Source organism: Thalassophryne amazonica, chromosome 6 (assembly GCF_902500255.1).
Source record: "Thalassophryne amazonica chromosome 6, fThaAma1.1, whole genome shotgun sequence".
Classification (NCBI taxonomy): Eukaryota; Metazoa; Chordata; class Actinopteri; order Batrachoidiformes; family Batrachoididae; genus Thalassophryne; species Thalassophryne amazonica.
Genome location: NC_047108.1, coordinates 66,881,984 through 66,909,753, shown reverse-complemented (window position 1 = coordinate 66,909,753; position 27,770 = coordinate 66,881,984). Strand labels below are relative to the sequence as shown.

Sequence of the window (27,770 nt, the reverse complement as noted above, 5' to 3'; positions counted from 1 at the left end):
GTTAGGAGCTGTGTTTTCATCTTGTTGGTCTTCATTTTGCATGTCCACTTCAAGCTCATTTGCTGTTAATTCCTCCAATTCAAACTCGTCAGTGTAATAAAATTCGCTCTGAGAATGGCCCTCTTCATCACTCAGAATTTCTTTATTTGCTTTTTGTTTTGCTTTATTTCACGCCATCAAAACTGTAAACAAATTGCAAATCTAATATGTGATCTGGATTGATTGTCATGGTAACCATCTGATATGGGAAAATGTCAGACCTGAAATCAGCCAATCAGAGTGCGCGTACTGTCGTAGTCATATAATAGAACTGATCTAAAAGTTGGGTCTAAACTGTAAAAGATTCCATTAAATTTAGAGATAAGAATAAAGATGTACAATTCCTCATCATGCACAAATATACTCTCAAAAAATGAAAGGGACAGTTTTTAATCAGGGTGTAGCATCGAGTCAGTTCAACTTCCGGGATATTGTTTTGCTCAGTTAGGTAGCTGGGGTGGAGAGTGGGGTGGGGGGTTGCTAATCAGTTTCAGCTACTTTGGTTTGAATAAAGTTAACAACAGGTGCGCTATAGGCAACAATGAGACAACCCCAAAAACAGGAAGGGTTTTACAGGTGGATGCAACTGACATTTCTTCCCTCCTCATCATCTCTGACTGATTTTTCACTAGTTTTGCAATTGGCTAGGGTCAGTGTCACTACTGGTAGCATGGTGTAGTACTTGAACAATACAGAGGTTGCAAAGGTAGACCTACTCCACTTGGATGGCACATCAATACAGTAGTGTTCAGAATAATAGTAGTGCTATGTGACTAAAAAGATTAATCCAGGTTTTGAGTATATTTCTTATTGTTACATGGGAAACAAGGTACCAGTAGATTCAGTAGATTCTCACAAATCCAACAAGACCAAGCATTCATGATATGCACACTCTTAAGGCTATGAAATTGGTTTATTAGTGGTGTATTAGTGTTCACAATAATAGTAGTGTGGCATTCAGTCAGTGAGTTTGTCAATTTTGTGGAATAAAACAGGTGTGAATCAGGTGTCCCCTACTTAAGGATGAAGCCAGCACCTGTTGAACACGCTTTTCTCTTTGAAAGCCTGAGGAAAATGGAACGTTCAAGACATTGTTCAGAAGAACAGTGTAGTTTGATTAAAAAGTTGATTGGAGAGGGGAAAACTTATACACAGGTGCAAAAAATTATAGGCTGTTCATCTACAATGATCTCCAATGCTTTAAAATGGACAAAAAAAAACAAACAAAAAAAAAAAACAGACGCGTAGAATAAAACGGAAAACACCCATCAAAATGAATAGAAGAATAACCAAAATGGCAAAGGCTCACCCATTGATCAGCTCCAGGATGATCAAAGACAGTCTGGAGTTACCTGTAAGTGCTGTGACAGTTAGTAGACGCCTGTGTGAAGCTAATTTATGTGCAAGAATCCCCCGCAAAGTCCCTCTGTTAAATAAAAGACGTGCAGAAGAGGTTACAATTTGCCAAAGAACACATCAACTGGCCTAAAGAGAAATGGAGGAATATTTTGTGGACTGATGAGAGTAAAAATGTTCTTTTTTGGGTCCAAGGGCCACAGACAGTTTGTGAGATGACCCCCAAACTCTTAATTCAAGCCACAGTTCACAGTGAAGACAGTGAAGCATGGTGGTGCAAGCATCATGATATGGGCATGTTTCTCCTACTATGGTGTTGGGCCTATATATCGCATACCAGGTATCATGGATCAGTTTGGATATGTCAAAATACTTGAAGAGGTCATGTGCCTTATGCTGAAGAGGACATGCCCTTGAAATGGGTGTTTCAACAAGACAATGACCCCAAGCACACTAGTAAATGAGCAAAATCTTGGTTCCAAACCAACAAAATTAATGTTTTGGAGTGGCCTGCCCATTCCCTGGACCTAAATCCAATTGAGAACTTGTGGGGTGACATCAAAAAAGCTGTTTCTGAAGCAAAACCAAGAAATGTGAATGAATTGGGGAATGTTGTTAAAGAATCTTGGAGTGGAATAACAGCTGAAAGGTGCCACAAGTTGGTTGACTCCATGCCTCGCAGATGTGAAGAAATCATGAAAAACTGTGGTTATACAACTAAATACTAGTTTAGTGATTCACAGGATTGCTAAAAAAGCAGTTTGAACATAATAGTTTTGAGTTTGTAGCGTCAACAGCAGATGCTACTATTATTGTGAACACCCCCTTTTCTACTTTTTTTTTACTAATAGCCCAATTTCATAGCCTTAAGAGTGTGCATATCATGAATGCTTGGTCTTGCTGGATTTGTGAGAATCTGTTGAATCTACTGGTACCTTGTTTCCCATGTAACAATAAGAAATATACTCAAAACCTGGATTAATCTTTTTACTCACATAGCACTACTATTATTCTGAACACTACTGTATGTGGCATTAACAGAAGGTTTGTTATATCTCCCAACACAGTCTCAAGAGCATGGGGGAGATTCCAGAAGACAGGCAGCTACTCTAGGAGTTGGCACTGTGCTTTTCGCAGATGAGACCAGGTTCAGCCTGAGCACATGTGACAGGCGTGAAAGGGTCTGGAGATGCCGTGGAGAACATTATGTTGCCAGCAACATCATTCAGCATGTTTAGTTTGGTGGTGGGTCGGTGATGGTCTGGAAAGGCATATCCCTGGAATGACGCACAGACCTCTACATGCGAGACAAAGGCACCCTGACTGCTATTAGGTATTTGGATAAAATCCTTGGACCCATGGTCAGACGCTGCGCTGATGCAGTGGGTGCTGGGTTCCTCCTGGTGCACAACAACATGTGGTGGAAGTATGCACTCAGTTCCTGGAGGATGAAGGAATTGATACTATTGACAGGCCCCCACGCTCGCCTGATCTAAATCCAATAGAACACCTCTGGGACATTATGTTTTGGTCCATCCAGTGCTGCCAGGTTGCACCTCAGACTGTCCAGGAGCTAAGTGATGCCCTGGTCCAAATCTGGGAGGAGATCCCCCAGGATACCATAAGTGGTCTCATTAGAAGCATGTCCCGACACTGTCAGTCATGCATACAAGCACATCAATCAATCAATCAATCAATCAATTTTATTTATATAGCGCCAAATCACAACAAACAGTTGCCCCAAGGCGCTTTATATTGTAAGGCAAGGCCATACAATAATTACGTTAAAAAAAAACCCCAACGGTCAAACGACCCCCTGTGAGCAAGCACTGGCGACAGTGGGAAGGAAAAAACTCCTTTAACAGGAAGAAACCTCCAGCAGAACAGGCTCAGGGAGGGGCCAGTCTTCTGCTGGACTGGTTGGGGCTGAGGGAGAGGAGCCAGGAAAAAGACATGCTGTGGAGGGGAGAGAGATCAATCACTAATGATTAATGCAGAGTGGTGCATACAGAGCAAAAAGAGAAAGAACACTCAGTGCATCATGGGAACCCCCCAGCAGTCAAAGTCTATAGCAGCATAACTAAGGGATGGTTCGGGTCACCTGATCCAGCCCTAACTATAAGCTTTAGCAAAAGGAAAGTTTAAGCCTAATCTTAAAAGTAGAGAGGGTGTCTGTCCTCACCTGATCCGAATTGGGAGCTGGTTCCACAGGAGAGGAGCCTGAAAGCTGAAGGCTCTGCCTCCCATTCTACTCTTACAAACCCTAGGAACTACAAGTAAGCCTGCAGTCTGAGAGCGAAGCGCTCTATTCGGGTGATATGGTACTATGAGGTCCCTAAGATAAGATGGGACCTGATTATTCAAAACCTTATAAGTAAGAAGAAGAATTTTAAATTCTATTCTAGAATTAACAGGAAGCCAATGAAGAGAGGCCAATATGGGTGAGATAGCTGCAGCATTTTGAATTAACTGAAGGCTTTTCAGGGAACTTTTAGGACAACCTGATAATAATGAATTACAATAGTCCAGCCTAGAGGAAATAAATGCATGAATTAGTTTTTCAGCATCACTCTGAGACAAGACCTTTCTAATTTTAGAGATATTGCGTAAATGCAAAAAAAGCAGTCCTACATATTTGTTTAATATGCGCATTGAATGACATATCCTGATCAAAAATGACTCCAAGATTTCTCACAGTATTACTAGAGGTCAGGGTAATGCCATCCAGAGTAAGGATCTGGTTAGACACCATGTTTCTAAGATTTGTGGGGCCAAGTACAATAACTTCAGTTTTATCTGAGTTTAAAAGCAGGAAATTAGAGGTCATCCATGTCTTTATGTCTGTAAGACAATCCTGCAGTTTAGCTAATTGGTGTGTGTCCTCTGGCTTCATGGATCGATAAAGCTGGGTATCATCTGCGTAACAATGAAAATTTAAGCAATGCCGTCTAATAATACTGCCTAAGGGAAGCATGTATAAAGTGAATAAAATTGGTCCTAGCACAAAACCTTGTGGAACTCCATAATTAACCTTAGTCTGTGAAGAAGATTCCCCATTTACATGAACAAATTGTAATCTATTAGATAAATATGATTCAAACCACCGCAGCGCAGTGCCTTTAATACCTATGGCATGCTCTAATCTCTGTAATAAAATTTTATGGTCAACAGTATCAAAAGCAGCACTGAGGTCTAACAGAACAAGCACAGAGATGAGTCCACTGTCTGAGGCCATAAGAAGATCATTTGTAACCTTCACTAATGCTGTTTCTGTACTATGATGAATTCTAAAACCTGACTGAAACTCTTCAAATAGACCATTCCTCTGCAGATGATCAATTAGCTGTTTTACAACTACCCTTTCAAGACTTTTTGAGAGAAAAGGAAGGTTGGAGATTGGCCTATAATTAGCTAAGATAGCTGGGTCAAGTGATGGCTTTTTAAGTAATGGTTTAATTACTGCCACCTTAAAAGCCTGTGGTACATAGCCAACTAATAAAGATAGATTGATCATTAAATAATGGTAGGGCCTTGAGCAGCCTGGTAGGAATGGGGTCTAATAGACATGTTGATGGTTTGGATGAAGTAACTAATGAAAATAACTCAGACAGAACAATCGGAGAGAAAGAGTCTAACCAAATACCGGCATCACTGAAAGCAGCCAAAGATAACAATACGTCTTTGGGATGGTTATGAGTAATTTTTTCTCTAATAGTTAAAATTTTTAGCAAAGAAAGTCATGAAGTCATTACTAGTTAAAGTTAAAGGAATACTCGGCTCAATAGAGCTCTGACTCTGTCAGCCTGGCTACAGTGCTGAAAGAAACCTGGGGTTGTTCTTATTTTCTCAATTAGTGATGAGTAGTAAGATGTCCTAGCTTTACGGAGGGCTTTTTTATAGAGCAACAGACTCTTTTTACAGGCTAAGTGAAGATCTTCTAAATTAGTGAGACGCCATTTCCTCTCCAACTTACGGGTTATCTGCTTTAAGCTGCGAGTTTGTGAGTTATACCACAGAGTCAGGCACTTCTGATTTAAAGCTCTCTTTTTCAGAGGAGCTACAGCATCCAAAGTTGTCTTCAATGAGGATGTAAAACTATTGACGAGATACTCTATCTCACTTACAGAGTTTAGGTAGCTACTCTGCACTGTGTTGGTATATGACATTAGAACATAAGAAGGAATCATATCCCATATCCACATGAGGGCCAATCAAACTACTGAGCACCATTTGTAGATGCTGCAATGAAATTCCTTTAATTACTTTAAGCGGTTTATATAAACACACAAGAAAAGCTATTGTGACATTTTAATCATGAAACAGTCTTCAGAAAATCTGTTGAAAAGAGTTCTCTTAACATTACAAGATGTGGCGCTTTGCTCCACAAAGTAGGTATGCACTCTAACGAGCACTCTTAGTTACATTTAGCCTTTCAACACTTCTTTTCTTCTCCTTCTCCACCTGTGGTGTAATAGAGATCACAGCCAGGTAGCTTTTAGTAGAAGACTTCATTTGAAGGAAAAGAGATGTTGCTGGAATCAGAGAAAAATTGACATTATGTAGATAAATGAATAAAGGATGATACGCACAGATGAAAATCAGAGGATAGAGATGAAGAGCTGAGCAGACAGCAGAAATGGCTGGGAAGGCAGTATGGGGAGAATCAATAGAGAACAGGTGAAAGCACAGTAGGGAGATGGGGGGGGGCACAAATAGGGCTGGCTTTGCAGAAATCTGGAGAATGAATGAGTAGGAGAGTACAGGAATTTAATGAAAGATTTCCCACTGAAAGAGGAAATAAGCTCATTTCCTCAGCTGATCAAATTGAAGTTTGGGCTGCAGGTGGTGTAACATCATTGGCAGAGGAGGAGGAGAGATGCTGGTGCTTAGCACTTGATCTCCTCTTTACTCCTCTCTGTCTTTAATGTGACAGCCCAGATATCTCTGTACAGACAGCAGCTCCTCACAATGGAGCTCCTACAGAGAGGAGCTCACCTCCTGGGAGTCAAAGGGACCAAACAGACTCACGTACACAAAAAGGTAGGCTCACGCACAAAGAGCATCACAACACTCATGCATGTTCCCAACAGATATGCCAAAATAGGCACAGAGAAGCCAAAATACGAGCACAGACACAAACACGTCGGATCATGTCAGAGTCACTAAAGTGCAACGCAGTACAAAATGTTTTTTCCTGTGCAGCAGGAAAAATAAAGTCTCTATAGCATAATGAAAGTGTTTACAATGAGGTTTGCCAGCGCCCGCATTAAGGCTGATAGACATCAATAAAGTTAAAAGCACTTACAATCACTTATGTGGTCTGTTAGTCCAGAGTGATGCCCGGCGAAAAAGCAGTAAGGAAAGGAAACAAATTTTAGTTCATTTTAGAAGAAGATAGAAAACAGACCGTTAGACATGATTCAAAGATACATAAGTGTTCAACAGTTATGACATGTGAACAATAAAGCTGTGTAATGTCACCTGTAATGGATTGTACCTTTTAACCCCTACATCCTGATGCTATCAGCTTTAATGATCCTGATCACTGACTGACACGACAAAGGTTCGCTAATTGAAAGTTAAGAGAAAGCTCGACCTTTACGTCTTTAACCCGGCTCTCCTTCCTCCTTTGTTCACTCACCCTCTCACCTCTGTTGTCACCTTGTTCCTTAGGGAATTGGACTGGGAGATTTACCGTGTCACATCAGCATTTATTGTGCGCTGATGCCTGAGTGATTACTTGTTTTGTAATGCGTGTGGGTGGTGAAGGATCATGACTCATTTCAAGTAGGCCTTGATTTAAAAGTAAACAGAAGAGCGGCAGTGGAAACAATATTCGCTCTGTTGGAGCTCTGTGAGCAGACCAGCAGCAGCTGCAGATCAGTTTCCTGCATGACCACAGTGTCATCTGTATTTGTAATGCATGCATATTGCATTGGGAAGAAATTTTAAAAAAGCGGTGGGGGGGAGCTGGATTTTGGTTGATGAATTTAGTCCCAAAGAGATTCAGGTTTGCACCAAGCAAACCAAATAATGAGACTAATCAATGCTCTGTGAGCTGATCAATTACAAAGTAATTAAACATATCACAGCCCAGACTGCATGGGAGCTAATGAAAGAAGTCTCAGGCAGCGTAGAATGTCATAGAGAAAAAAACAATTCAAACCTTCTTATTGGGGGTTACTGAAAGATATGTTCACATGGCTCATTTGTACTAATTAATCCTGATGAAAGATCATCATTAGCGAGCTTTCTTGAATCAACACTGCAATTACCACAACAAATAGATTACTGAACCTCGCATTTGACTTCGGTTGCTATGAGTCTTTCATTATGTACTTACAGTTAGTGGGGATGTTTAAGGCTGCATGGCCGGGCTGACCAGCAAAGGATAGGAGGAGGAGGAAGCGGGAGGTGCCTTGCCCCCTGCTGCCAACCTGCTGTCTCTGCGTGTGAGGCATTGCTCACTGTCCCATCAAAGTCCCACCTGCTTGCACACAGGTACGGTCAAATGCACACTGAGGGCGAAGCCTCTCCTCTTTTTTTTTTCTCTCTTCCTTTTCGTCAGGTCCACACCCTTCTGCTGGTTTCCTCTCTGAAAGATAAATGAGAGGGAGAGATTAGGGAGGTAGAGGGGGGAGGGACCATGTGTCAGAATGGGGAAAAAAAATGACCCTGAGCCATGTGGTCAGACCTGTGAGGTTCACACGCCAACACAGATGCCCACAGAAAAACACCATTTGCACACCATAACTAAAACCACATACTCACAATCACGTTTCAGATTTTCCACATTTAGATATGTCCATCCATCCATCCATCCATCCATCCATCCATCCATCCATCCATTTTCTATACCCGCTTATTCCAATTAACAGTTACAGGGGGGCTGGAGCCTATCCCAGCAGCCATAGGGTGTGATCACGGGACACCCTGGATGGGACGCCAGTCTATCAATGATATTTAGATTTATAACTACAGCAAAAATATATTAAATGTGTATTTTGCTGTTTTTCATGACATTCAATTTGAAAACTGTAATCTTTCCAAGGTAAAATTTTAATGTAAGAAAAGGTACTGTTTCCTACTTGACTTTAAAAAGTATTCTTGCATACATATACATAAATGTTAACCTACATCATTAATTATTTATTTCAAGAAATGCTAAATATTTGTCTGAAAAAAGAGTTAAACAGTAATCTAAATATTTAGCTAATTATTTAGACACGTGTAGTTGCATGTTTAACAAAATAGTTAAACATTTAGCTAAATGTTTAAATGTATAAGTGTTTAACTATGTATTATGTTATTTACTTAAATATTTAATTATTTTCTTCATATTTTAGCATATCCTAAATTGTTACGCTGAGTGTCCCCATGTTCCTGTCAGCTTCCAGGTGGGCTCCAGATACAAATCAGGAAGCAAACACCATCTAAAGCTGGAAAAAGGGGCGGAGCTGAAGCTGGCAGGTAATATTTTGCGGCCTGCTTGCCACACTGCCTCAGTAAACTTCAGACTTCAGACAACTTTATTGATCCCAAAAAAGGGCAATTACATTTACACTCCAATTACCTCAGACAAGATACAGCAATTAATCCACAATTATTACTTGTTTACCATAATAATGGCACACATCAAAATTAAAGACAACACATATACATTTGACATTGTTTGTGCACTGAACTTGAAGTAGTCCATCTTCCGAATTGAGGCAAAGTGGGTGAAGGCCGCAGCAGGAGGGGCCCCGCCGCCCAGCCTGGGGGTTGAAGGCTGCAGCAGTAAAAAAAAAAAAACGCGCTGCCTTCTAGGTGGCAAGGAGGAAGCCAGGGTGGGGGAGTGGAGAGACATGGGGGTAATAGGGATGGAGGGAGGGAGACATGCGTCGATTTCTGTCCGTGTGTGTGTAAAGTCTAACAGTTTCTGTCCGTGTGTGTGTATAAAGTCTGATGTTGCTAGGCAACAGCAGGCTGGGGGGGATGAGAAGGGGGGGGGGGGCAAATTCCTTCACCAAGGCTGTAGATCCTTCTGGGGGAAGAGCAGGGAATTTGGCATTCAGGAGCCAATAAGGCTGCCATGTTGATGTTTGGCAGAGAGATACAGAATTCTATTTACTGCACCCCTGACCGTCGAGAGTCCAAATTTATGAAGAATATTCTCTTGTCCTCAGCAGTACAATTCCTTTGCAATGCAGTGATTTGTTCCAAGATTGAATCCATTTTGCGTTTGAGTTCAAGAGTTCACGCAGTCTGAGATTACACAGCATTGCCCAACTCATTAATTATGACGGATTGATGAGGGGACAAAATTCTGGAAGCAGCCGTCTTGCTAATATTCCTGTGGGTCAGGGCAGCGCACAAACCAATCAGCGCCACCATAAAGCAAATACGAATGAATCCTCAACGTCTTCCACAGAGCGTGGAGCCACATGTCACACTCCATTCTCTCAGCCGTCGAGAGCAAAGCCCGCTGGGTAGGTTCCATCCGGGCACGCAGGGTCCCCAAACCCTGATCTCCTTGTCGAAAACAAATGGTGTCAATGGCGTTGAGAGACCAGCTGATCAATTCCATAGTTAATACAAATCATAATTTGAAGAATTCACAGTCTGGTGAAGTTGGGACTTTGAAGGTCGGAGCAGAGATAGACAGCAGAAAGGAGGAGAGGAGAGGGAGGATGTGACCGTCCTTTGCTGGAGTCCAAGCTGTAAATCTGGGAAGCTGTAAAAATTTTATATCTCCATCACACCAGAGGCTGAATGAGTCCGAATCCCGTCCAGATGAAAATTTGACCCACATTCCAGGAGGTGTCGAGGTGCATTTGCGGCTGTCGGACAGCATTCTGAGTGCAGTCTACACAGTCAGGCACAGTCATGCGGCCGCCTCGAATGTTTTGCACATGTTCAAAACATTTGTAGTGCAGTCGAAGTGGAAATATTATTGCACTGCAGTCGAAGTGCCGTCTGACCACAGTCTGACTGCATTCTAAACAACTGGACTGCATGAAATGGCATTTGTGACATTTTGATGGCATTTGGGGGGACGGTCGACATGTTTCCTCCTCCGCCACGGCCCGATGTCCTGAGTGCGCCTGAATGCATCCTGAGTTGCCTCAAGTGCTGCTGCTGGATTATGTCCTGCTGAATTGCAATCGGACCGCAATCTTATGGCTTGTAAGTGCATTCTTAATGTTCTTACTGCAAACTGGCAGCTGTCCAGGTACTATTACGTCTTCCACCTACATTTTGGACTGCATTCAGAGGCTCTTGTGCATGGCCACATGTACGAATCAGTCAGGGCAGGTTGGAACGAGTCTGGGTATTCGGATGGCTATCATACGCAATTCTTATTCCTTCCTAGATGTAGCACAGATCCTGTTTGTTTGTTTTTTGTTTGTTTTTTACATTCTGCCTGATTCGGCTTGGCTCATGCTCATTCTTACTAATGTTACGGGGATCTTGGGAACAGACTGGGTACAGATCTGCATTAGTGTTTGGTACAAATTTATGCCGTCAGCTGTGCAGCAGGGTTTCCAGAAATGTTGCAGATGGCCTGGTTAAGTTGCACGAGCCTGTCAATGACCTGGTTGGGCTTCCGATGATTTTCTATCAGCGTCAGCATTTTGAACCGTCCCCAAATTTTGCTCCAATCATACCTGATGAATGTAACATATTTAGAAACAAAGTATACATCAAATAATTTAAAAAATCATTTCACACATACGCACACAACACACACACACACACACACACACAAAGGCAAAAGAACAATCGGGTGAAGACTAATGGGTCACAAGGCCCTACCAACGAAGTGTCCCTTATTTATTTTTCAGGGAGTTGGCGACCCTACTCCAGATAGTGGGTGGCACACTGCAGGATGGCCTTGTATGTTTGCAGGTGGATTGTGCGGAGTTGGTGATTATCACGCGAGGTTGCCAGTTTTGCAATTTTTTCTATTGGGAACCCAACCGGCAGCCCTAACGGGACGTATGTGACTAGGGGTTTGAGTCTGATATTTTGTTTCAGTTAAACATTTCAGTCGACGTATCTCAATATTTAGATAAATATTTTGTTTAACTTTTAGCTAAATATTTTGATTCATCACCCTAAATATGTATGTAGCTAAATATTTAGTTATAAATGTTTGGTTCATTTAGCTATGGCTGCAATAATTATTTTTCAATCCAAGTTTATTTTAAATGGCTTCTCATACATTAAAAATTCCAACCTGAACGATTATGGTTTTCAACAAAAATGTCATGAAGAAATGAGCTAAAACCATGTCATTATTGCAAAATATGGAATAACTGAATTAATATAAACATGCATTCATTTGCAATCAACCCCCACACAATCACAATTACAAAAATATTTCTAGAAAGAATTCATTCATTCATCATCAATAATAAATTAGCTGATAATGATTAATTAATTCATCAGCAATAGCGTCATCGTAATTATTATGAAAATTTTCCATTCACTAAATTACAGGCAGCACATATTATGGAAGGGACACGCCATCAGGACAGATGGACAGAATACCGAAACAAGACGCTGAACAGAGCTCATCAGTCAAAGAGACAAATCTAGCTTGATGGTGCATCACGAATCATAGACAAACTGTTAAAAATGAGGCTGAGCGGTCGGGGCTGCCCTGAATGACGTGCACAGTTCATAATTACTTGCATGATAGTGTTGTGATAAGTATGAAATGAAGATGCTATTGGTCATGGTGAGTGAGGAAATCCACCCCTGCTAGGAGTCTGTGTGTTCTCCATCTGTACCTTGGAGCCGGTCTTCCACCATGGCACCACGTGGCGCAGCCTGCCACACTGTTTACACGACTCAGTATCGCACACAAAGAGCTGTTACAGCACACCATGACTGAGACGTGCATGAAAGACAAAGGAAAATGGAGATAACAGAGAGAAGACGTTTGGCATCAGCTGTAAGAGTTTTGGCTCTGTTCACCGTTGTAGGGTTTTCCCCCCTCCCACTGAAAATCAGAGCAACGTGTGACCTTGGAGACCGGGGGAAGGTTAGGTAGGAAGTGTTATTGACGGGGTGACTCCAGAAATTTAGAGATGTGGGCTGAGTGCTATTAAAGTGGAACCCAAGATTGTGCACACTGTTATTATTTTTTAGCAAGATTAACCGCAAAAGTTGGTTAAATGGTTAATTATGACCTGAAATAGAAATTCTGAGTGGACTGGATGAATTGGCACATTGAGGAAATTTATAATCCTTTTTTATTCTAATATTGTTTTTTTTGTTCAAGTGCCAAGAGCAAAGGACACATGTTGGTCAAACAGCTGTTAGTGAAGTAGAAGTCACCCTGCCCTGATCTTTATAAAATTCAAAAACAGTGTGGTCCCAGTTCATTCACTCATGTAACTTTTATTGTACCAATTTAGCTCTAATTTGTTCATGATCAGATGAGGATCAGGATGGACATCCAATAATTAAATGAATAAATAAAATTTAAAAACTACTTTACATTCAACAGTTTATCCACACTGCAACCAAATGAGAAATATTAAGTAATAAAAACAGACATGGAAAATAATACTAAGAATCTAATTAGCTTGACCTCCTGCTCCTCCATCTCCTGGAGGTGATGATGCCTTTGTGCAATGTGTCAATTTCATTTATTGGATTAGTGTACAGGAACAAATGTATAATTTTAGGGTTTACAAATGTTTTTGATGGCTAAAAATATAACTGAGCTGATGTAAAGGTAACAGAACTAAATTTAATGGAAGCTAATTTCCACAATCAGCACTGCACCTAGTGGTCAAAACTTCACACATTCTTTTGAAATTTTGGTTTCTCAGAATGCAAAAGATGGAGAACCATAGCCTACATTTCCTGGGTCAGGCTCAAAACTGTTGTGTGGGCCGCTGAAGAGGAGGTACTGCTGGCCCACCACCACCAGATGGCGCCCTGCTTGGAGTGCGGGCTTCAAGCACAAGAGGGCGCCGGAGCCACTGGGAGTGACAGCTGTCACTCATCCTCAGCACCAGCTGTCACTCATTCATCTCATCACCATCACCATAAAGGCCGGACGGCAACTCCACCTCCTCGCCGAGAGATCTTCTACTACTAGAGGTAATCTTCTCTGCTGTGATTACTGATTATCTAATATTGTTCTGTGTGCAGTCGCGTGCCCGTGAAGACCCAGAAGAGGGACAAACGGGAGCTGCACGAGTAAAGACGTACCTGGAGGTGGAGGTTATCCCTCCCGGAGGAATTAATTGTAAAGGTTGCTGGGTGTGAGGACTCACACTCACCACCTTCTGTTTTTGTCTGCCAGCAGTACCAGGGCCGACAACGGAGGACAGAGACCACCTGGGGACTCAGGGCTTGGCGGCTTCGGTGTTCTTCAGGCCGTTGGTGGTGGAAGCGGTGTGGGCCCCGGCTCTTCGTTCATCCGAGGTCTCCTATCTTCAAGCCTGCCCACAGTCCTCCTGTGTACAATTGGCATCATTATTCTTGTTTGTATTCCGTTGTGTTCTTTCACAACATTAAATTGTTACTCCTTTTCTTATCCATTGTCCGTTCATGTGCGCCCCCTCTTTGTGGGTCCGTGTTACGACACCTTCCCAACAAAAACTTCTCAATCACCCCTCGTATATACTAGATGATCCTGGTTACCAGCAGATTCATCGCCTCCTCCCTCCACTTAATGAATGGAAGTCTGCTGAAGACAAATAGTCTGATGACAATGTGCCTGAACCAACCGGACCACAAACTAAGCAGCCATCTTGTACTTATCTACACGTGTACACCAGGAAGTGGTTAACACATGCACGTGTGCCAGTATCGAAATTCCAGGCACACATGCAGATGACTGAGTGCACGAAATATACAAAAGAATAGAGTAATGCCTCATCCACACTGAAAGGGGTTTAGGTGTATCCACATGGGTTTTGTATCGTACTGGCATTTCGTCCACATGGAAACAGTGCTTTCGGTGGCCGACACTTGACACTTTTTGAAAACAGGTCCCAGAGTGGATAAATCTGAAGACACCACCTTTGCCTCTTCATGCGGACAAGCAATACAGAACTTTTCTGAAACAATGATGTCATTTCCCCACCTCTCTAAGGTCAGTCACTCATAATGTATGACATGTTGTTGATAACAGTTTGATTTAACATACTTTTTTGTCTTGGTGGATCCTTAATGGGATTTTTTTCATTGCAAGCAGAGACATAAGCACAGTGACGCAAAAAAAATAATTGCAGAAAGGACTTTTACCTTTTAAAATACTGTATTGAGCAGAAGGTGTTAATACTTATGTAGGTGTGACTTCTGTTTTTTTTTTTTAAATAAATTTGCAAAAATCTCAACAAAACCTTTTTTCATGTTGTCGGGGTGTTGTGAGTAGAATGTTGAGGAAAAAAAATGAATTTACTCCATTTTGGACTAAGGCTGTAAGATAAAATGTGGAAAAACTGAAGCACTGTCTATACTTTCCGGATGCACTGTAGCTGTATGTTGCCAGATTTCCCCCGAAAAACAAGAAAACCATGCCTGGCAAAACAGGATGTTCTAAAACCATTTATGATGATATTGATCAGGATCTTAAGCATACTCAATATAAGTGTTGAAACTAGCCTTGATTGCTGATAGTGCTGCTTATAATAATGAAAATTAATCTATGTGGGTCACTTTGGATAAATCTTTCATAGACAGCCCCATCAATGTGTACATGTTGTGTTTCATTAATGGCAAAACGGAGATATTTCTAGACACAACAACATCAACAAAAAAATGTTGTTGCTGTAATCATTCTATTAAATTCTATAACACAAAATCACTAAATACATTTGATTTATCCTTTGAAAAATGAAACAGTTAAAGATTATAAAGCAAAAGAGTGGCAATGTCACTTATATGGATTGTACTGTATAAATGGTACTATAGTGAACAAGCAGAGTGCACGGTAGTGCACGGAAGACGCCTGTAGCACCACTCCCCATCACTGCTCCATCTCAGAATGTGTAAAAAGTATGGATTCATCCAACCCAAAACAAAGCCTTTTTACACCAAATTAAAGACTAAATAAGTGTTCATTCCTTAATAAGGCTGTTTAAAGTAACATCATTAGGATTAAAAGAGCCAGTACACTTTTCAAAAGCAGGGAGGGGGATGGAAGACTTTAGGGAAGAACGAGGGGAAAAGTGGGACTGGAGAAAGATGGGGGACTTGGACGATAAAAGCAGTGATGGAGATCAGGCGGAAAGCAAAGGAGTGGGGAGAGAGGTAGTGGTCTGTGCGGAAGGATGTGAAGGGAGGGTGCAGAGGGAGGAGACCAAGGAGCAGCAGGGACAACAAAGGCTGACAGCTTTGACGCTAATCACCCAACACATTTGCACACTTGCATGCACATGTGCAAGCTCTTCCATAACTGGCCTATCATTTGTTCACTCTTGATTTGTTCTTCCAATTTTTCTCACTCTCTCTCCAGTGATTCTCTGGAGACATGCAGAAACTGGCCCTCCAAAATGCCATTAGAGGCAGATGGAACGAGGTTTTAGCACCAGCGTTCTCGTGACCTGAGGTGGGAGCTCAAGTGCTGTCTCCAATGTGTGTGTGTGTGTGTGGGGGGGGGGGGTAGCAAACCATGTGGCACTTGTCACTTTACCAAGGAAGCGTGGCATGTGCATGAGCAAGAATACTGAAGAGAGCGGTGAATGAACAGCGCCTACAACAAAAGCTTCTAACACATGGACAGGCAGGCTGACAGACAGACAGACAGACAGACGCCTGACAGAAGAGATCAGACAGACGCTCCAACAGGTTCCACTCAGGAGTTCGACCTCACCAAAAAATATTCAGTTGCTGCTGATGAGGAGCAGTAAAGGGGAACACTATAATGGGACACTGCGAGTGAGAGAGGCTGCATGTAATGAAGCTAAACATGCTGACAGCAGACACACAAACACACACACACACACACACTATGAAGCGGTGGGCACACTGCGCTGCATGAAGCCTCGTGGCTTCTCCATTATCACAGACATGCTGAAGTTGAAACAGATGCCTGATTTCCCTTCAGCTTGTCTGCTGTGCAGCTGTCGGGGTACCAATCCCAGCACTGTTACCTGCTTCATTGGACAAGGTCAAAGGTCAGGACTGGAGTGGCTGCTGCAGCTGCATGGAGATGGTACATCACAGTATTTGAGTGCTTCAAAACTATTATCACCACTATAGGATATCAGAAGGTCTCAACAGAAGTCATCCAATCAAGTTGTAGCTTTTGATGTTGTTGCAGCACCAATAAGCTGCAAATCAAACAAGTCAAAGCGTCTCCATGTTACTTTCAACTTGTTTCCTAAATTAGGAGGTTGTGTTTTTGTCGCCTTCTGTTTCCTGTCTGTCTTTGTATTTGATAGGATATCTCACGCACAGATTTGAATTTTCTTGGACTTTAGACCTCACTCACAACCCGCTGTACGTGCTTCCACAGGCAGTCAACAGGGAACATATGACAAACCCATGCTTGCATATGTGCAGCCCCATAAAAGGTTCGCAGACTGCCCGTGGACACTCTTTGGCCTGCACATGCAAATTGCAATTTCATTTATTTGAAAGGGACCATGTGCAATTAAAACATAAATGTTACCATTTGATGCATTGCACCAGAGTTAGCCTTAGGCTAATTTACATCTGCAAATTCTACGGGTCTTGCAAAAAAAAACAAAAATGTATACAGCATGTATGGCACCTGTACTCTCATTGTACTAGTAAAGCAAGTCAGGAGCACAGCTAGTAGGGGCTCTTGTTGGGAAAGTGTAGTGACACGGACCCACACAGGGGGCGCAAATGAACGGTCAATAGATGAGCCAAAATATAACAATTTAATGTTGTGAATGTGCACAACGAACATACAGACAATCTCAGAATATCACAACAGTCAATACACAAAGGTGGACGTGTGGGCAGGCTCGAGGATAGAAGACGTCTGTCCTGAGGAGAGCCGGAACCACACGATTTCCGCCGCCCCAGAACCTGGTGAATACTGGAGCCGCCAAGTCCCGAATTCCCAGGTGATCACCGTCCCCGACTGTCGGATCTGGTACTGCTGGCGAAGAACAAAGACAGTCAAGTGTGGGTGTGTGTACACCCAGTAACAATAACGGTGGGAATGCCACCTCCACCTCACACTCAGCGCGTTGCAGCGGTCTCAGCTGAAAAGGAGCGCCGTCTTGCACAGCCTCCTCAAAACAACCGGTTCTCCTGCAAACACTCACAATAAACAGATTTACAAAAGGCTGAGGATATTACCTCCAATGAAGTATGATATTCTCGGCAACGAGGTGGAGTGACGTCTGGTCTTTATGGAGTGAGATGATGTTGAGTAGATGGGTGACAGCTGTCAAGAGGTAATGAGCAACAGCTGTCCACCCCCGGCTGTGTCCATGGCGGCAGCGCCCTCTCGTGCCTGAAGCCCGCACTTCAGGCAGAGCGCCCACTGGTGGTGGGCCAGCAGTACCTCCTCTCTTCGGCGGCCCACACACAGCAGGACCCCCCCCCCTCAACGGAGCCTCCTGGCGCCCGACCCGGCTTGTCGGGGTGTCGACGGTAGAAGTCAGCCAGGAGGGCCGGATCCAGGATGAAGCTCCTCTCACCCAGGAGCGTTCTTCGGGCCCATACCCCTCCCAGCCCACCAAGTACTGAAACCCCCGACCCATCCGACGGACGTCCAGGAGCCGGCGCACCGTCCAAGCCGGCCACCCCGTCGACGAATCCGAGCAGGAGGGGGCGCCGGTTCCGGGAGCACAGAGGGGTGAGTGTGATGATGGTTTGATACGTGACACGTGGAAACCGCAGTGAAGCTCCAACTCCCCGGCTTCACTGCGGCAGGACTGAGGACTTTGAGGATCTGAAGGGGCCAATGTACCCTGTCCTGAAGTTTCGGGGAGTCCACCTGGAGGGCGGGATGTCCTTCGTGGAAAGCACACCTCCTGCCGGGCTGGTAAGCAGGGGCCGGAGGATCGCCGGCGGTCTGCCATGGGTCTTCGCCCCTTGTCCTGAGCCTTCACAAGGCAGAGCGGGCAGAGTGCCCACCCCCCGACGCACTTCCACAGGTGGGCCTGGACCGAGGGCACACCGAACCTCTCCCTCCACCACGGGAAACAACGGGGGCTGCTACCCCAAACACAACCTCAAATGGGGAGAGGCCGGTGGCCGAAGACACCTGGCTGTTATGCGCATACTCGATCCAGGCCAGATGGTTACTCTAGGCCGTCGGGTGCGCGGATGTGACGCAGCGGAGGGTCTGTTCCAGTTCCTGATTGACCCGCTCTGCCTGTCCGTTCGTCTGTGGGATGGTACCACGGACGAAGGGCTCACGGGTGGCCCCCATTCCCTGCAGAAAGCTCCTCCAGACGTGTGAGGAGAACTGGGGACCACGATCTGAGACGATGTCGGAGGGTATCCCATGCAGACGGACAACGTGGTGGACGCAGGAGGTCTGCTGTCTCCTGGGCTGTTGGGAGCTTCGGAGGGCACGAAGTGGGCCGCCTTGGGAGAAACGGTCCACTATCGTGAAGATGGTGGTGTTGCCCTGGGACGCGCGGGAGGCCCGTGACGAAATCCAGGCCGATGTGGGACCAGGGGCGATGAGGCAACCGGCAGCGGCTGGAGGAGTCCTTGGGCCTTCGTGTGTACTGCCTTGCCCTTGCACAGGGGTGCAGGCCTGGATATATTGCCCGGACGTCTGCCTCCATAGACGCCCACCAGAAGCGCTGCCGGTACAACTGCCACGGTCCCTTCGCCCCCTGGATGACAGGAGAAGCTTGGAACCGTGACAGAAGTCCAAGGACGCAGCTCTGGCCTCTGTTGGGACGATACAGATGGTTCTTCGGACCTGTTCTTGGGTCCGGGCTCGTGCCAGGGCCTCCCGGACAGGGGGGGGGGTCTTCCTCCACGTCCAAGGTGAGAGGTGGCCACGATAGTGGACTCAGGCAGGATTGGGCTCCCGGTGGATACCGACAGTGCAGTTTTGAGTCCTCCTCATTCGTGTACCCGGGACAAGGCATCCGGACCTCCTGGTTCGTGGTCTCCGGGGCGATAGGTGATCCGGAGAGTCAAAACGCCGCGAAGAACAGTGACTCAGGCGTGCTTGCCTGGGGCTTGCAGCGCGCATTGGTAGGGCCTGATATAGCTCCAGGGGATGCCGATTGTGCAGTGAAAACCGTGAACGGCACAGACGCTCCTGCCAACAGGTGTCTCCACTCCTCAAGAGCCTCTTCACCGCAAGGAGTTCTCGATTGCCGACGTCATAGTTCCGTTCAGCTGGGGTCAACCTGCGTGAAAAGTAGGCACATGGGTGAAGAACCTATCGGTATCTCTCCGCTCTGGACAGCACGGCTCCTATCCCTGAGTCAGAGGCGTCCACTTCAACCATGAACTGGCGGCTAGGGGTCGGGCCTGCCAACCAAACTGGCGCAGGTAGAGACCGTCGTTCAACTCCTTGAACCCGGACTCTTCGCACCGATCCGACCAGGGTGAAGGGGACTTTTGGAGAGGTCAGGGCTGTCAGGGGGCTAACTACCTGACTGTAGCCTTAATGAACCTCCTATAGAAATTAGCGAAACACCGAGGGGAACTGTTGCAGCTTCCGTACGGCTTGTTTGGTTGGGGCAAGTCTCTCACCGCCGCAACCTTGGCCGGATCGGGGGCGACGGAGTTGGGAGGAGAGTCATAAACCCCAGGAAGACAAGACGTGCGGTGAAACTCGCACTTCTCGCCCTTCACAAACAGTCGGTTCTCTAACAACCGCTGCAGGACCTGACGTACATGCTGGACATGGGTCTCAGGATCCGGAGAAAAGATGAGAATATCGTCCAGATATACGAAGACGAATCGGTGCAGGAAGTCCCGCAAGATGTCGTTAACCAAGGCTTGGAACGTCGCGGGGGCGTTGGTGAGGCCGAACGGCATGACCAGGTACTCAAAGTGACCTAACGGGGTGTTAAATGCCGTCTTCCATTCGTCTCCCTTCCGGATCCGAACCAGGTGATACGCATTTCTAAGATCCAGCTTAGTAAAGATTTTGGCTCCATGCAGGGGGGTGAACACGGAATCTAACAATGGCAACGGGTATCGGTTGCGAACCGTAATCTCATTCAGCCCCCTGTAATCAATGCATGGACGGAGTCCGCCATCTTTCTTGCCCACAAAAAAGAATCCTGCCCCCATCGGGGAGGTGGAGTTCCGGATCAGCCCGGCAGCTAATGAGTCCAGGATGTTAAGGTCTCCATTGATTCGCGCTCAGGTCGTGCGAGGTTGTACAGCCTGCTGGATGGGAACTCAGCGCCTGGAACCAAATCAATGGCACAATCGTACGGACGGTGCGGCTCGGGAAAGGGTGAGTGCCAGATCCTTGCTGAAGATGTCAGCAAGATCATGGTACTCAACCGGCACTGCGGTCAGATTGGGAGGGACTTTGGACCTCCTCCTTAGCCTGGAACCGGGATGAACCGAGGATCCTAAACACCCCCGAGGGCAGGTTTCGCTCCACTGAACCACCACCCCAGACGGCCAATCAATCCGGGGATTGTGCTTCAACACCTGGGATGCCCAAAATCACGGCGGGAGGTTGAAGGAGTTACAAAAAACTCAATCTCCTCCCGATGGTTTCCAGAACACCACCAGAGTTACTGGTTGTGTCTTGTGTGTGAGGTAAGGGAGGAGGGTGCCATCTAGTGCCGCACCTGCAATGGCGAAGGAAGCGCCACCAGAGGGAGCCCTACCTCCCTTGCCCATCTGCTGTCTAGCAGATTCCCTTCTGACCCCGTGTCCCCCAGTGCTCGGGCTTGAAGGGTTAAATCCCCGCTCAGGCTTGTGACTGGGAGTCGTGTGGCAATTTGTGTGTGTCTTACTTGAATGTTTTGACCCCCCCTTAGCCCAGTCTCTAAGGGCGAGTGTTGTCGTTTTGGCCGTTTGGGGAAGTTTCTCTGTGTGTGCTCAGTTGCTGCAGAGAAAACACTCTCCACGGATCAGCCTCCCCATTTTGGCTCTGTGCATTTCCCTAACAACGTCAGCAGGGGGAGCTGTTGCCCCCAAAGCACTGCGGCTGTGGAGCGTGGGGAGGGCGGCCCCTTTTCGAACCCGGAAGGGAGAGGGGCGGCGCGTATCCGGTCATGTCCTTCGCCTCGCTCCCGACGGCGTTCCTCCAACCGATTGTCTAACCATATAACGAGATCGATAAGCCCATCTAAATCCCGCGGTTCCTCCTTAGCTACCAGCTGCTCCTTCAGAACCAACGACAGTCCGTTTATGAAGGCAGCACGGAGCGCAACGTTATTCCAGCCGGACCTCGCAGCCGCGATGCGGAAGTTGACTGCATAAGCGGCTGCGCTCTCGCGTCCCTGTCTCATTGACAGCAGCACTGTTGAAGCGGTCTCTCCTCTGTTAGGGTGATCAAACACTGTTCTGAACTCCCCCACAAACCCAGTGTATGCTGATAGCAACCGTGAGTTCTGTTCCCAGAGCGCCGTAGCCCAGGCGCGTGCTTTACCCCGAAGCAGAGCAATCACATAAGCTATTTTACTAGCATCTGACGCGTACATGACGGGACGTTGTGCGAAGAAGGGAATGCAGAAAGTCCGCGCACGTCTTCGCACAACGTCCGTACGGCTCAGGAGGGCTTATGTATGCTTCAGGGGATGGTGGGAGGGGTTGTTGAACCACCACTGGAACATTTATATCCTGCACAGGGTCGGCAGGAGGACGAGCTGCAGCAGCGCCCTGAGCGCTCGCCGCCATCTGTGCGGAGAGAGCCTCCACCCTGCGGTTCAGGAGGATGTTTTGCTCAGTCATTTGATCCAACCGAGCCGTAAAGGCGGTGAGAATGTGCTGCAGCTCACCAATCACATCTCCTGCAGACGCCTGCGCTCCCTGCTCTCCCATTGGTCGTTCAACAGCCGGGTGACGCCCCTCGGAGTCCATGACGCTGGCCGAGATACCCTGTTGGGAAAGTGTAGTGACACGGACCCACAACAGGGGGCGCAAATGAACGGTCAATAGATGAGCCAAAATATAACAATTTAATGTTGTGAATGTGCACAACGAACATAGAGACAATCTCAGAATATCACAACAGTCAATACACAAAGGTGACGTGTGGGCAGGCTCGAGGATAGAAGACGTCTGTCCTGAGGAGAGCTGGAACCACACGATTTCCGCCGCCCCAGAACCTGGTGAATACTGGAGCCGCCAAGTCCCGAATTCCCAGGTGATCACCGTCCCCGACTGTCGGATCTGGTACTGCTGGCGAAGAACAAAGACAGTCAAGTGTGGGTGTGTGTACACCCAGTAACAATAACGGTGGGAATGCCACCTCCACCTCACACTCAGCGCGTTGCAGCGGTCTGAAAAGGAGCGCCATCTTGCACAGCCTCCTCAAAAACGACCGGTTCTCCTGCAAACACTCACAATAAACAGATTTACAAAAGGCTGAGGATATACCTCCAATGAAGTATGATATCTCAGCAACGAGGTGGAGATGACGTCTGGTCTTTATGGAGTGAGATGATGTTGAGTAGATGGGTCAGCTGTCAAGAGGTAATGAGCGACAGCTGTCACCCCCGGCTGTGTCCATGGCGGCAGCGCCCTCTCGTGCCTGAAGCCCGCACTTCAGGCAGAGTGCCCACTGGTGGTGGGCCAGCAGTACCTCCTCTTCTGGCGGCCCACACACAACAGCTCTCTGATGACAGTAAGACGTGTCAGTGACACACGGTCATTCTACTGATGATGTGCTTCAGAACTCCTACACAACTACTCCACACTTGCTATTTGTGCATCTTGCAATACAGAAGTCCATCTCACTTTCCATCCCTATGTGTGCCATGCAGGGTTGGGTAGGATTACTTTGAAAGAATACATGTGGATTACATGTATGTATGTACATACATTTGGATTACTTGTAATCTGATTACTTTTGGATTACATTTCAAAGTAATCCTACCCAACCCTGGTGCCATGCATGCAGCACACGCAACACAAATAGCAAGACTCCAGGTATATATACTGGAGAGATCGTGTAGCATTGGAGAATGGAAGAAGAGGGTGGCGCTGGCATTATATTCCATAGTACACACCAGAACCCTTGCCCCCACCCAGCCCAACCTATATAGACAGCAGGGCACACGTTACATCTTGGTGCTATGTTAATTCCCCATTACCTAAACACATTATGCGCCACTTAACAACAAATAAAATTTATTGTCACAGAAACATACAAAAAAGGACTTTGGATAGAGTATCAAGGCAATCAATTAAGCACAGGCAATAAACAAGTGAATGCAACTGCAAATAAAATTCATCCGACCACTCAATGTCAGGGCAGGCGGGAGCCCATCACCAGGAGTGGCTGGACCCGCAATGCAAACTCCCAGACAAGGCTTATGTGTTGGAGAAAACATGGTCTTTATTCCAGGTTTGGTTTCGGTACACATGTAGTTAGTCAGCACACAGCAGAAGTACAAACAGGATTAGGCAGAGACCCAGTCATGAACAAGGAGGGATCAGAGCAGGGACCGCCGCGACGCGCGGAATTCCTCCGCACGTCTGTCTCCATGTGCTGAAAAAGTGCTGATGTCCACGTCTTTTCACAATTCCTGTGCTAGTCAGATGACGTCCCGGATAAAACACAGCGTCCAGTTTGGAAATGAACGGCCCATTCCACTGTTACAGGAGTTTTTGTCATGGAAAGAGGAGCGGAGGCTTCACGCGTCGCGGTGGTGCCGCATGGTGCACAGCAACGCCGTGATGAAGCCTCACGGGACATGTTCTGGCATGTCCAGGCACATCCACAATTTCTCGGATAATCACTCGATGGAAAAACCACCGACAGCTGTCTGAACGCCATCTCAAAGCCGTCCTGTGAGACCAAAACGGAGGTGTTCCTTTGTCTCGCTCCATCAGCAAATCGGTCGTGACACGCGAAGCCTCTGCTCGGCTTTCCCTGACAAAATCTCTTGTTAAAAGTGAAATCTCCTGGAAAATGGTTGATGTCCAGCTCTTGTGATAACCAAAGAAAGTGCACACGACGGTCCCGGCTCCACAGAGCCATCCATTTAGAAATGATCCGGTGGTTTGTGGCTCTCGATGGCGGCACGGAGCGCGGCACGGAGCGCGGCGCGCCGAGCGTCCTTGAAGCCGTCCTTAAAGCTGTAGTAACAGTCCTTATTCTCTGTGAAGCCCGTAAAATTTTCACCGAAAGCCAGATAAATGTTTCTAATGGTTTCCAGCTGCCAGTCTCTAACAGTTTCTGAAAAGATTCTGATGGGAAAAAAAGGCCAAATCATTCCGCCATTTCCTGACAATGAAAATCCGCCAGGGGGTGGACCACTCCTCACTCAAAGCCTGCTCAAAGGTGAATGACGCAACCGACAGGCGTGGAAAAACTCACGCATGCGCACGAGGGTTCAAGCTTGTCTGACGCAATCTCATGTGATTCAAATCCATATAGTTTTTGAAAAAATAAAAAGGTCGGTTTCTTTTCTAATAGACCTCATATACAGATGAAAGCTAAATGATAAACAATGAAAACACAAACCGGCTGAACAGAACTGGACAATGGCTAAAGTATGAAACGTAAAAAAGTGATAAGAAAACATAACAGAATAACTCATGATGAAAATAACTAATAAATCAAAGCCGAAGCAGACGGGAAACCACCAAAAGGGGAAAAACAAAGGTTCAGCGCCCTGACCCGGCCAAATACCTGGCACTCAATCACTGTTGCAAAAAGTAAACATTGGATAGGCTGGTGACGCACGGGTTTTTTGTTTGTTTGTTTGTTTGTTTAAGAGCAGATGTGATCTGACGTGACCTGTGGTGATGAGTGCCAGAGTGCTGTGCTGTAATGCAGCAAATTCCCACAGTGGGTGTTTTCACTCTTTCAGCACCTTGGACAGCAGCGCAGCCTTGAGGCTCATATAAAAATAATGCATTACATCCACACAATCTATTTTTTTATTGTTGTAATATTGAATGAATTTCACAAATAATGCTGTGAAAAAAAATTTACACACAGTGCAAAAAGGATAATGGCCTGATGGTGGTAATGGCTATCACCATAGTGCTGCAATTTCTGAGAGCATTGGACCTCCACAGGCAGATGATAGAAGTAGAGAAGAGGCACAAAGCGATATTGGCTGTGCTAATACAGGAACACCGATGTCGGAACACGAGGCGGCAGAAGCGGTGGTGGTCCCCCTTTTGTACGCAGTCCTGGCTTGTGCCACACGATAGTCAGGAGTGATTGGCACGTGGTAACCACCTGCGTCGCAGGGGGTGGGCCATACTCACACACTGATCATGTGCAGGACTGGAATTTGGTTTCAGTTTAACCCTCAGGGGTCAGTGACTTGCCGGGGAGTCTATATCAATGGGTTTGTTTGTTTGTTTGTTTTTTCAGTTTCTGAATTACTGAGGGTTAAAGGCACTGTGGGACTTGACAGAGGTATGTGGTCCCTGTGTGCCATTTTTTTTTTTTTTTTTTTTTTTCCTGTGAGGAATTGTGCTTGCAAAAACTGAAATAAATGAAAGGTTGTGTATTACTGTATGTGGCTCATATACTTGCTGTTTTGTGTTGTCCATGCCCCTTTCATCATTTAGATAGGAAGTTGTGCCCTTCCCTTCACTGCAAATTGTACTAATTAGCATTAATTAAACATGTTTTGTGTTACCAAAGACATTACGATTATTAATAGGCCGTCTTATCTGTGGAGGTGGGGGCAGCTCCCACAAGAACAAACCGCTTGAGTAAAACAGCGTTCTGAGTTTCCGCACATTCTGATCTCTGTCGTGCCAACCGCCCACCGACATGAGACACTTTTACCGTTTGTTTTCATCTGTGCTTCATTGGTGTGAACGAAGTTGCTCTCGGGGATCCATTCAAATATCAGTTGTGTGAGACGTCTGCTGCTGAACTGGATTCCGCCGTGTGTGTTTACACGTGTCTGTCTACGCCTCGTGTCCTGTCATTCCTTGTGTTTAAATATTAACTACCTCTAGCTGTGAATATGTGCAAGGGGAAGACATGGGACAGAAGGGCGGGAGAGAAATAAATGAAAACGTGCTCCCTGTACCCCTCCTCTTCCCAGGGTTTGTCTGTCTGGTGGAACATCAGACTGAAAAGAGGCAGACAGAAGGAGTAATTTACTCATAGACAAAAAGATTAGTCGATAAGACAAATGGACCGCTACAGTTAGCCCTCACAGAAGAGGAAGGAAGGTAGGAGATTATAAGGGTCAGTGAGTAGAAGTGAGGAGGGGGCTCTGAAGAACAAGGTGATGTGAAGGGGGGCTGTTGTTGATCAGGTCCCCTCCAGAGTGAATTATTCATAGCAATCCCCTTCCTGTCAACACAATTTGCCCTAAATTCACCTAAATTCATAATTCATACTCTCCCCTCATTTAGTTTGGTCCCAGTCTGATGCCGTCCATCCATACCTCCACGCGGCTGTCTGACTCTCTCCTTCTCTCCCACCCTCATTCTTCTCCCTGGCAGGATCATACTTAATGTATGAGCGTGTTGCAGTGAGACAATTCTCAGACCAGCTTTGTCACCACAGTAGGGAAATACCACAAATCACCTGAAATAAGACCGGCTTCTGCTTGGGTCCTGCAATTCACTTCATAACACACACACACACGCACACACACACACACACACACACACACACACACACACACACACATCGTTTCATCATTTCACGGAGGTGAACATTGCATTTCGTGTGCGTCTCTCTTCCATTTTGCTACATTGCACATAATAGAAGTGTCCAAGAATGATGAGTGCCCATTTTCCTGTCACCTTTTCATCAGTCTTCTCTTTCTGTCTTGGTCGCTGACACTAAAAGGTTTTTTTTTTTTTTTGTTTCCTTGTGATTACACTCCACAATTCAAATTCCCTGCACCTCTCAGCCTCTTGGAGTTTTTGCATAGTCGCCTTTTCTCTCCTCAGTTTAATAAACTGCAGCAGTGGCACTCTGCCTTGGGCTGTCTACAACAACACTGATTGATTATGTATTTGTAACTGTAATAGGAATGGGGCTTTACAGCACGACGTGTAACTAATATCTTTGTTTAAAAGGCCATAATAAAACTGACCATCCACGGTCAGCTCCAAATGGAAATGTACCAGAGGAGGAAAAAAAGCAGCTGCAGTGCTGCAGCTTATCTCAAATCAGAGAACAGACAGCACATTTATCAATACCACTATTAGCATAAGTGCTGCCGTTTGATACTTCCTCACTCGTAGTACTGTCTAATGCAGGATACAGCATGCACGCTATCATTTCCTCATTTTCCAAAGCTGCCACCTCCATGGAGGAGCCCAGCCCAACCCAACCTATG

General features: G+C 45.8%; 1 protein-coding gene across 1 annotated transcript in view; it reads right to left on the bottom strand.

The window, feature by feature from the left end:
• The window catches only part of l1cama (L1 cell adhesion molecule, paralog a), a 97,868-nt gene extending 70,963 nt beyond the window's left edge, over window positions 1-26,905 (bottom strand). The window contains 3 exon segments of the mRNA XM_034172378.1: window positions 6,701-6,715; window positions 7,739-7,990; window positions 26,865-26,905. Coding sequence (XP_034028269.1) covers window positions 6,701-6,715; window positions 7,739-7,856 — 133 coding nt within the window. The 5' untranslated portion in view covers window positions 7,857-7,990; window positions 26,865-26,905.
• Between the last annotated feature and the right edge of the window lie 865 nt (window positions 26,906-27,770).